The sequence below is a fragment of the Lepisosteus platostomus genome, chromosome 3 (genome assembly GCF_059453375.1).
Source record: "Lepisosteus platostomus isolate fLepPlt1 chromosome 3, fLepPlt1.hap1, whole genome shotgun sequence".
NCBI classification, from domain to species: domain Eukaryota; kingdom Metazoa; phylum Chordata; class Actinopteri; order Semionotiformes; family Lepisosteidae; genus Lepisosteus; species Lepisosteus platostomus.
In genome coordinates, this window is record NC_142613.1 from 70,214,391 (window position 1) to 70,226,662 (window position 12,272).

The window sequence follows — 12,272 nt, forward strand, 5'->3', positions numbered from 1 at the left end:
TTTCAGTAATCATTCTGTGAAGATGGGCACTCAGTGTGCAGTGACAGTCAGCATGGACCTCTAAGGTTCAAACACTTCACCTACTTATAGTTTATTCTTTTTGCAAATTGAGGAAAATGCCCTTTAAGTTAAAAAATGAATACATACATTAAAAAAATACAACAGAAATAAACCAAAAATTGACATTTAAACTGTCAGTCGTAAACCTTTAAAGGTCCTCGAAAATGCAAATCTTTTACAAAATCCTGAATTATAATGTGCCTATTGATTTAGTACAAATAAATTCATTGGAATAATATTTTATAACAGAGTTACATTCTCACAAAACTATACTGTCGTAGCTTTGCATTTGCCTATTAGAATTTCTGCCGTGTTAGATCAGATGCTTTTCATATTAATACAACTATGCTGAAAACTGTTTATTTTATATTGCTTTTGATTAGTTGCAATTTGTGGCCTTACTACTTGTTTTGTTGTTCTGCGCCTTGGGATGCCTACACATAAAAAGCATGGTGTGAAGTCAGATTGCAAACTGTAATAGATAATTTTACATTTCTGAGGTTCTGATGGCAACCAGTAGCGTGGATACTTTCAGGAGGCCTTCAAGTTAGAACATTTGATGTCTGCTTTTAAACAGCAGTGTTTAGAAGATAATGAGAACAAATGACAGATCTTTTACTATACTCGGTATCCTAACAATTAAACTACAGCATTATGCTGCACGAATTATCAGTTTCAGTACGCTTTGACCAGCAAAGACATGTACTGTTTCTCCAAGATAATTAGAGGAACTCTGCAGCTCTTCAGGTGGGAGTTTGACCTTAGATTCACCTTGATCATCCACATAGACTAATACATTTAAAAGCCCCCATTATTCTGTGCTGTAAAGGGAAAACCAAAGTCACAGACAATTTCAGAATGCAAGTTTTTGTATTGCCTTATTACCTCTAATAGGAATACTTTCCACTAAGCTCTCTTCCTTGCTGTCCTCTTCACCACTTTGTAGTTCTGTAAGAAATAAACTGAAAGAAACTCAGAATAGGGTGTAGTTTTCCATCGCTGCAGAAAACAAATGATGAATATGGGAATCACGTTTTCCTATTCAATCCTGCAGGTGACACAACAGAGGAGTGTGCACGTTAGAATATTTCAAGATGTCATTTAACTTTGCCCCTGAGAAAACAAAAAGTATACTACGTGTATGAAAGCTTGCTAGCTAATGCGACAGGAATCTAAAACAAAAAACAGATTATCTTGTATTTTGGCTCTTTATGTTTTGTATTATAAAATTCTAACCATCCGTTTTTGTTCATATTAAACATTATTACAGTCTGAAATACTGCTACACTTGCTGATTTGTGATTATTCTTCACATATTTTAAAAATGACCATCTTTAAAATCTAAAAAAACACTAAATCTAAGCACCAAATCTAAAATAAAAAAAAATCGAAAAAGGCATATTTTACCATTTGCGATCATGATCAAGCCTGCAGTCAGTGGGATACACTGATCTGTCTCAGCATTATTAAGAGGTGCAACTAGTAAACATCCAAGCATTTCAGAAAAACTATTTAATCATAACTACCTCTAATATAAAGTATGGACAGAACATCACCTGTCATGTTGCTTCTAACTTTCTGAACTTATGGACTGTCCTATTTATAGCATAATGAAAAGCCTTTCATGTTTATCTCTGCATTTGCAGCATAATCAAGTCCCCATGTTTTTCCCTTGTGGGACAGGCCACACTGACATTTGAAAAAGTCATCTGAAGGTTACCGATTTCGGCAGCTTCTCACTTATCCTCACTGACGCCCAAAGCACAAATGCTATATATAAAATAGAAATTAGTACTAAATTTATTCCTGATGTTTATTATGCGAGAGGACGACTCCTGGCAGAAATAATCAAAGATTAAAGCAGCTTTAATGGTTCCAATTAAAGGTGTAAATAAAAATGCTCAAAGCCTCCTTTTTTAGTCTTAAACATCTCTTCCACAGTTCTATGCCATTCACTGTTGAACAGTGAAGTACAATAGAAATCCATTTGTAGCAAAGGCAGCCAGAACTTGCAACAATAATTACCTTGTTTCCCAATGACAGTACTGTAGAGCCATTGAGCAGGTTTTGCTTGTTTTATTTCACAACTGTCATTGAGTATTGATGGCAGACTGCGAGACGATTCATTACTCTGAATAGAAAGGCTTCCTTCAGACATTTGTGGAAGAAGTGTCTTCAGTAAAGCTTTAGCCTGTAATAATAGCAAATTAAATCATAACATTTTAAAGAAAAGGTCTGGAAGATAAAATTGAACTGTTTGCAACTATTTTGCCTCCATAGCACCATCAGCATAATCTAAAAGAATGGTATAATTTAATATATTGGTAAAAATAAATAAAATATTTTTCACATCTATTGTAATAGAATAAGGTGGGTCAAATGGCCTCCCCTCATTTGCAATTCTTCTGTCAGCAGAATATAAACAGTAAAATGGTATCTATGTCGTAAGGAAAATTAGATAAAACATGAAATATTTTGGGATAAAAACAAACACGATCTTATCACTAAATTGCTTCTAGTATAGGTGTGACTGAAAAGGAATTGTAATGCAGCTATTCAAATTACAAACATTTCTCAAAAGATAATAAGTGATGAAAATCTGTTCTTTTTACAATCTTAAGGATAAATGCAATACTGATTCTCTTTCTCTCTGTTGAGCAAAACCTGGCTTACCATTTAAAATAATTTCCACAAATTTAAAAAAAAGCACAGGTGTGTTGAGACAGAAGGATTTAGTAAGAGACCTCTTCAAACAGCCTAATACTTTAAACAAAAATATGAGTAGAATCACAATAGCGTAAAGATAGAAGAATATCATCTAAGTTACATTAATTATGAACAGAATATTGTATGCCATACTAACACTAAATTGATCAAAAGAGTCATTAGTAATCATGTCAGGAGAGATCTTTTCCTGAGTCCTTACAAATAGAGTGAAATTTGTCCTCATCCACAGTGTCATCATGTACTGTATACAGAAGTTTCATTTAAACTAATATGTCATATATTTAAAAAAAGTGAAATACAATTCACTTTTATTCTACAGAATTCTAGTCAGCTTTTCATAACACCAGGCATAAATGTATATTGACTGATTCACTTCACTAAGCCTGTTTTGTTAATACTTTGTTGCAGTGTTGTCATCATTGGTTTTCAGACATAAGTGATGGGGACATGAGGCCTTCATACTAATCATACATATCAAATCCAGAAACTCAATGTGAGTATCTCATGCTCCAAATTTCCGAACCCACATTGATACTTAAATCCCACAATCTAGAAACCAGGCACACCACATGATCTCCACCCCCACCCATCAGAAAATAAAAATGGGCCAACAGATGGAAACTTTTTGGGTCACCCGACTAACACATCATGTTTTCACATTTCTGCTGCATGATATTCATTTAGGTCAACAGCTTTACGTAGGGAAAAGAATAGCTACATATACAGAAAAGAAAAGCTGGTTGACATCTCTGTCTTCGATAAGAAACTACAATATACTGCAAATCCAACATGTTTGTGTAAAATTTGGCTGCTGAAATCTTTCATCCATGTAGTAAGAGAGTTATCAAGTTTTGTAGGCATTCCCCTGAATGCTTTTAAATGGAACGCATTTCTTGAGAAAAGTACAGCTATCGTTTTGGGCCTTTTTCACAAGCTTTCACTCTATAAAGTACATACGTACAATTTGTTCCTTCTACCCTATAGCGTCTCATTATCTGATTCATGAGATGCTATAAATCGTAGCAGAAACAAGGAATCTTGTTTTACAAGTGTTACCTTTTCCATGTCTTTTAAGTATTGAGCAGTCAGTCAACCACATAAATTAATTAAAAGTCAGTGCTCTAGAAATTATTCTAATTCACATGCTTAATTTTAAACACATATAATTAATTGCCTTCTACATATAGCTTGTACATACTAAAGCAACATATTTGTATTTTTTTTTCAGGCACTAGTATGATGTATAAAACTTGACATTCTGTCTCTAAATGCGTTAAAATAAATGATTGTATTCTAAAAAACAGGATTAATCACAATCCACAATCACATGAACTTGACACCTCAGTCTGAAATAATGTACTTTTCATTTGATCCAATATTGTACACAGCTGTCATGAAAACATTTATTTGAACTGTTCATGTTCATTCACCAATCTTTACCTTAAACCATGAGACCCTATAATGAAAATGTATCGATAAACTGTTGAGTATTTAAACTGACGTTTGTCCCTTTACCTTGCTGATATTTGAAGAGTTTTCAGAAACCAGTAATGGTGTGAATAAATCAATTATCTCATCAGTGGTTAAAATGTGGCAGTCTTCCAAAATAAGAGCATGTTTGTACCAACACTCCCACAACAATGCAGAATCTGGAGGTAGACAGGATCTGTGTAAACAGGAAAAAGCATATCAAAATCCCTAAAATGTGATAAATGCTCCTGCATATAACATAAAAGGCATCACCAAAAACGACATGAGAACGCGGTAATTATAACTCTTGGCATAAAGACATAAGACAATAATGACAGTGCCTGAAGCCTTTCAAAATAACTGAATTTCCATCCGGTGTATAATATATTAGATACTGCAATTTAAAATGAAAACAAAACTCTGGAAAATGTTTTTCACACTTTTCCACCTCAGGTGGAACTACTTTGTTTAAACTTTACCGGGCCATATTTTCTAAATTGAGTACTCTCAAATGCACTATTGGTGTTTTGTCAGATATTCATACAGAATAGTCACATTTTTCCCTAGTAAAGACTTTTACAATGATAATTTAGGACCTCTTTCTCTTCTGAGACTGTGTTGCACTGATTTTAAGAGATTTGTTCTTGAAAGCCCTTGTTATTTTCTTCTGTGAATTATTTCTAAATTTACTAAGAACTGAAGCACAGATTAAATTACTCTAAACATTCTTACAAGGAAGTTTCAGATCTTTAAACAATACACGTTTTATCAATATGTAAAATCATGCCTTAACTAAGATATTTAACGAAAGGTTTAGAAGTCAATACAGAAATCAGACTAAAGACTGTAAACTGTGGGGGAATTGTCCCCAAAGGGAATTCTGTGGAGGAAAAGTATCAATTTCATCAAAACATTGTTTAGACATATTAAGATTGTAAAAAATCATACTACAAGTGTGCAAGTGATTTACAAATGTTTAATTGTAGCACTTAAATACTTCTGAATAATGGAAGGAGTAATATTTGGAACAGAGTGCTAATAAATAATACTAATGGAATTCAGTAAGTATAAAAAAATATTCTGGAAATGTAAAGATGTACAATCTTACACTTCATGTTTGAAATGAGCACTCAACTAAAAACTGAGTAAAAGTTATACTGAACTCTATGTTGACTTTGAAGCTTTGGGAAATAAAGCAGTAAACATCCTAATAACAAATAAAGAATTCCATAATATTTTCAAAGAACTGTCACTTTGTGATGGCTTTAGAATTTTCACTTTAAACCAAAACACACATTTCTGTAGCAATAAAAGTAACCTAAAGCTGCACAATGCTCCAGTGGGTGGCCTAAATGTAATACACAAGAAATAAAGTGATTTCTTTATTTCTGTTTTTTGAAAACTGCTCATGTGCAAACCTGAGGGAGCCTATCCACCAATATGTCTACACTGCAGATTCTAACAGATGGTGGTAGTGGAGCTTCGGTATTGTCAAGACCAGCTACTCTGCTGAGTCACCACATCCAGTTCTAAGGGGAAGGTGACAGAAAAGGAAAAATTCGGAAATCAATGACATTATCTCCCCTTTCCAACAGACCTCCAAACGAGGGGCCAGTATGAGAACACAAGTTCACAGCGGTACAGGAGCATGGCAACGATGATTTTTTCCTTAGGGCTTATGATATTTTGCAGGTGAAAAGGAGTGGAAAGAAAAAGAATGCCCTTTACTTCTCAAAGAGAAGAAAGAGTACGTTATAGTAAAACAAAATGTTTCCTTTTTTCTACCCTTTCCCGACATGAAGAAATTCCATAAAAATCATTCTTACTTTCCCTGCAAGGGAAAAGTCTTAATTCTGTCTTTACACATTTCAATTAATGTTTTTTTAACTCGATGCAATGAAGTCTATCAGTTCTCCAGCATGAATACAGCTATCCTCTATTAAATGTTACACATCATTTAACATCCTGTACTGCATTTGAAAGTCTGCAAAGGTCTAATATGATCTTCAGTGATAAAGTTATATCATTTATGTTTACCTTTATAAAAATACTGTGCAATTCTTTAAACAGAATAGAACATTTACTTATATAACAAAACATATTAAAAAACTTATTTTCAATTACTTTTCTAACAATTAAAAAAACTTCAAACATACAGTAAATAAAATGCTTTCAGAAAAAACTTTTTTTATAAAAAGCTAGGCAACAGCATACCTCACACAATTCAATAACTGCATTTATTGCAGTACCACCATTCATTGCAGTTCATATAATAATTATATTCATTCTATGCATGTTATAGTTTTTTGTCTCATCTTTTATTTCAAACAGGAAGGTGGTTAACGTTTCACGAAACAGAATAAAAAGGCATTGTAATTTTAAGCAAAAGCAACAAATTGATTTTGATTCCAGGTTAATATAAAGTGGTATACCTTATTTTTCTCTCCTCCACAGTGTTCCAGTTACCGCTAACTATCTCTTCGGGTAATAAGCATCCCTTTGACGTGCTCCATGACAACCTCTGAAGCTGATGAAGGACGACTGCTCCACATGCTTCAAGGTCCTCTTCATTCAAGCAAGCCTTGTGATTACAAAGGCTGCGGAATATATAGAGCTGTGTGAGCCATTTCCATGGAGTCAGAGTCAGAGCCAGCTGGTCAAGATTGTGATCACAACAGCCATTCAAATGATGCGCGTCAGGAATGAAATAAATCAACTCAAGAAAACATATGGCAAAGGCCATTTCTGGACCATTTAAACACAACCGCAGCGCTCTTAGTATTTCCTTGCTTTCCATTTTAAAACAGTGGGTGTTCAGTTGGAAATGCATGTGCATGGATGTGCTGATCGACGAATACACACGTGCATCAATGCATACACTGAAAAAAGACTTGACTGACCATTACTGCAGTATGTACACACACGTGCATCATGAAAGCCTTTTCTATGAATACATTTTCAGATGGATGAACCCCTGACCAACGACTGTCTTTAAAGTAGTTAGCACCCCAGCAGAAACAGCATTACAACATTCACAAATAAATAATGTTAAAAAATTACTTTTGAAAAATAAAACCTAGAGAAGCATGACTTGTGTACTTCTATAATTTTCCTGTTGAAATCTGAATTAAATGGGGACTGCATGTTAACAATGACAATAAAAATGAACAGATGCAGTAAATTAATGCATTCAGCCTAGGTCCTGCACCATTAACAAAGAATGGAAACAAGCCCAAAACTGCAACAAAAAATAAGACTTCATTTTCAAGGTAATTTGAGGAGATAATAAATGCACTTATAACAGTTCCACAAAAACGCAACAGATAGAAACCTCACGTTTGTGATTAGATTATTAATAATCGTCTCAATGGGTTAGATCCATCAATGATTTTCAGCTTAAAACAGGAAAGCAGGAAGAAAACCTAACCATGAGGATAAATTAAGAAATAAAATTAGTATTAAAATGCAAAAAGTAAACTACAGCTTTTAACAAAATCAGATACTTACTGCAATGGTACAGTACATTATATTGAATGTTCTTTTTTAGCTTATTTTGCATATAACTAGTATATAATTCATCTGGACAATCATAAAATATTCAAAAATACATATCCACTGCAAATGTTCAATAAATGCATTGCATTGTGAGAAATTAAGATATCCTCTTTCAGTGTCATGTCTGTAATAATTCAGACCAATATATAATTACTATGTGAATTGTGGGTGTTAAAACCCTTAGAAACCAAAGTGAAATGTAAGTACGCTGTTAATACCAAATAATGACACTTGATATAAAGTGAGATCACTTCAAAGACCAGATCCTTAATATGTCATAAAAAATTCTGATAAGGCTCTAGTTTATCAAATCACTAGAGATTATTTCATAGTGCACAAGACAAAGGAAGATGTTATGAATAAGTAAAAAAAAAATCTCACCTTATCAATGCATTGAGCTTTTCCTTACTAATTGACATGGTCTTATAGAGCTCCAGATATTTTTCTCTTTGATGCAGTCGTTCTTCTATGCTCTTCATTAAATGCACGAGTCCCTCAGGTAAAAGACTGGAAACAGTGAAATGTAATCTTTTTAATTGCTGTTCTTTGTTTTCTATTTTATATTGATCATAAAGCTTTAGCAGAATTACTATAAAATGTGCAATCCTATTGCAGTTAAAATCTAGATTTCTGACTCAGGCGGCAAAAGAAATGAAATAAAAAAATAGATTTTTTAAATCAATCTATACAAGGAAATTATATTAGGTATGGTCAAAAAGATGTTTGACAGATAATAGTTTTATATTGATATGTTATATCATATTATATTATTATATCATATTATATTATTTATCATAAATATCATAAATATTATTTTGGCATGTTTTTTTTTTAAACTCCCAGTACCACAGTTTCATAAAACACCACTGACTGGGGTGGGTTGAGAGACAGGAAAGTAATCTCAATAATGACTCAGAAAAGTCTGTTTCGCATTACACCTCTGAATTCAGAAGTAGAAAAGAGCCGAAAAGAAAATTAATCAACGACTGAAGAGTCAGATGGAGGTACTGCAGTGTTTTTATCTTCATAGGTACCTCCTACCAACCGGAAAAGAAAGGCTGTCCTAATGTGAGGGCTAAGTGTTATCAACAGGGCCAGGTCAAGGAAGTTAAACAGTTACTGTGCCTCATCCTCGTCACTCCTGTCACCTGGGATGCCTCTGTGGCTGTTTTCATGGTGAGGGACATGTGAGATTAGTTCACTTGTTCAAACGCTCCGAACAGGAGGGTGGAGATTTCTGACAATCACAGAAATCCACAGTCAGAAAGATGAAGCAAGGTCTTCATTTAGAGGTGATTACCTCACTACGTGGACCTTATTTTCATAACCTGTCCCCTGGCTTAAGAAATGTGATTGACCTGTTTATTGTCTTTAATCACCATGTCTTGCGTTTCTATCCAGTTCAGAGCAAAGCTAGAATAAAAGTCATAATTTACATGGGTTTACATAAGAAATGCATCAATTAAGATTTATTTTTATCCTACACTTTTATGAAACACATCAAAGTATTCTGGAGGAAAGAAAAAAGCTGTCAGAAATATAGAAAAAAATCTATGATTATAGAGAAGGATTCAAAACACCACAAATAAGAACTGGAACTTAATGCTCCAAGTATATAAAGATTCAAATTTAAGCCTATATTTCAACAAAAGCAGTATCATACTGGAAATTTCAGAAACTTTGCTCCATGTTTTTAGGCAGGTATTCAAGGAACTTGTAACATCATACAACACTTACACGTTAAGACATTTCAAGGCTTTATTTCAAACCAGAAGCAAAGTTTCAAAGCCAATCTTAGGCAATCCTATCTCCAATGTAAAGGCGTCAGAAGAGGCTGACTGAGAGTATCCCAGGTGTTATTTTAAGACTTTTGAACTCCAAACAGAGAAACAGCAGACGGCTGCAAGGCAGCTATCAAATCAGACATTCTGTCAGTTTGAGCAAAGAAGTGACATTTAATCTGTCTTTAACAATGGTCTATAATACAGTGGTAAAATGCAGGCAAAAATAAAAAAAAATGTTGAACTGCATTTTGGATAATTATGAAATTATCTCATCTAGTAAAGGTTCAAAAACAGAAGTAAAAGAAAACAGCACTGATTACAACCTGTGACCTTATGTGTGTTAGGTATTATCTGAGCTCACTTCAAAACCCTTGCTATCACTGACGTTTTTAAAAGCTACTCAAACTGAACAGCAAATAACAATAGCAAACAAATATTTCCTGAAGGAAAAGCCCATCTCTGAGCCACAATTCCATCTAGAATATTATTCTATTTCAAGAGCTACTCAACAAATATCTCACTGACAAAGTTGTGAACTCTTGTCTAGAAAAGACTGCACTTCATTCATAAAAATCTTAATTGAATTATCTTAAAATATCGTGATGTTTTGAAGATGCAAAAAGCATAACAAAAACAGAACAAGTTGAAAAAAGAGAAGGCCTTTGGCCCATCTAGCCTAGTAACCAATGGTTCCAAAATCTGCCCCAGCTGTTTCTTCAAACAAGCCAGGATATCTGCTCTGACAACATGGCTGGGCATCTTGTTCCAAATATCAACAGATCTCTGTGTGAAGAAGTGCCTCCTGTTCTCAGTTTTAATGCCCTTCCACTTAGTTTGCCATTTTTATCCTCAGGTTTGTGTTTCATTGTTGATCTTGAAGAAGTCCATCGGGTTAACTATGTCAATGCTTCTGAGGATTCTGAACACTTGAATCAGATCCTCTCCATAATCTTTCCTGTTCAACTGAACAAGATTCAGTCCTTTTAATCTCTCAGAGCAGGACAGTCCTTTGAGCCCAGGAATGTGATGGATCCTCCCTGAACAGATTCCAGAGCAGCAATATCTTTTGTGTATCACCCTGAATAGAACTATCCGAAATTAGGCCTTACTACAGTTATAAGATAAAAAAAAACTATTCCTTGATTTAAATGAATGCTTTTAACTCTCTAACCTAACACTGTTTGTCCTTTTTAGTGCTTCAATACATTGTCTCAAAGATATAACATTAAGTCAACATAAATCCCCCTCTTTTTCTTGTGTTCCTTTGTCAAGCTCAGCCTTTTTCCACTTTATAAATGTAGGAGAAACTCAGGTAAAAATAATCCGCAGCAAGAAAAAATTATCATGTTGTGCATATTTCAGTAGTAATTTCTATGTATCCCATAGTTTTCTTCTAGAGAAGGACTGCAATTTGCCGAGTGTATACAGTGTGTAAGCTTGCATGAAAAACATGAACATTGCAGCAAGCAGTTCCTGCCTAAGAAAGCCCAACTATAGGTAAACATTTGCTTTTCTTGAAATAATTATTACAGTTATTTTAATAAGTCACTTTTTATCTTTACTTTTTGACCTGCTAGTTCAACTTTTACATGTGATTTATCTAGTTACTTTCCTCTAAATGTTTTAGCTTCAAGTAGGAAAACATTAATTCTACATCAAACTTTATCTGAACTTTATATTTGAAGCTAATACGTTCCAGAGTTGCTGGCAATAAAAGTTTACTTCATTTCAAAACTTATCATAATTTCCTTCTTCCTTAATCATACTCGTACAGAATAAAGAGACAATAATAATAATTGCTTACACCCATATGGCGCTGTTCTGGACACTCCACTCAAAGCACTTTACAGGTAATGGGGACTCCCCTCCAATGAAATCACAGTACATTTGCACTGTTGAAGAATGTCCATTCTTCTACCAAAAAGTTAATTTAAAATAGGAATTTTTCTTATTCTGTGTTAGTCACTAGATTTAATTATTCATTTTAGGTTAATAAAAAAAAACGTTGAATGTCTTAAACCTCCAGGAGGTCAACATTTTTGTTCAGGAAATTGTAAAAGTCTTCTCTGCATTACTCTATGTAAACCCACCAGTTGAAGGCAGAACTACTTCTGTCGATACTTATTAAGATAAAGCAACAAATAGTAGTGAATAGACCAAAATAAATCTGAATACCAACATTAATAGCATCATAATCTTTTACACAAAGAAGGGCTAATATCCCACAACTCCATTCAGTCCTGTCATTGTCAGTCCTTTTAAAAGAAGACAAAATGATACGCTCTCATGGGTAACACTACAACAGATCAAAGGAAAACACTAGATGAATATTCAGTTTAGAAATAATGTTACAACTGATGAAAACTGATGTCAAAAGAACTCTATGGATATCCAGTGCAGCAAGTTAAAAAACAAAACACCACTTTGATTGTCTATATTATTTGTCTATATTATTGTTTAGAATTTATATGCCTAACTAAAAGTAAACTACAATGTACATGAAAAATTACAAATATTAACAAAATCAAGCATGTCAAAAATTAAATGTCAGTAAAGTCTTTTCTTAAATAAAGATTAAACAGCCTTTTTAATGTTTTTGTTATGTTTTCAAAGTACAATGAACAGGAAAGTGTAAGTGCAGACTGAAAACTCATTATAAGAGGAAGATATTGAAAA

At 33.7% G+C, this 12,272-nt stretch overlaps 1 protein-coding gene across 5 annotated transcripts in view; it reads right to left on the reverse strand.

The window, feature by feature from the left end:
* Positions 1 to 12,272, reverse strand: part of kiz (kizuna centrosomal protein) — a 49,448-nt gene that overhangs the window by 13,843 nt on the left and 23,333 nt on the right. For 2 of the 5 annotated variants that reach the window (XM_088626643.1, XM_088626642.1), the window contains 5 exons: positions 8,194 to 8,319; positions 6,690 to 6,854; positions 4,303 to 4,453; positions 2,086 to 2,251; positions 946 to 1,008 (listed from right to left, as the gene is read on the reverse strand). In XM_088626643.1, coding sequence (XP_088482769.1) covers positions 946 to 1,008; positions 2,086 to 2,251; positions 4,303 to 4,453; positions 6,690 to 6,854; positions 8,194 to 8,319 — 671 coding nt within the window. Of the gene's footprint in view, positions 1 to 945; positions 1,109 to 2,085; positions 2,252 to 4,302; positions 4,454 to 6,689; positions 6,855 to 8,193; positions 8,320 to 12,272 lie in introns of all 5 variants that reach the window. The other 3 variants (XR_015935509.1, XR_015935510.1, XM_088626644.1) reach the window with 3 other exon arrangements.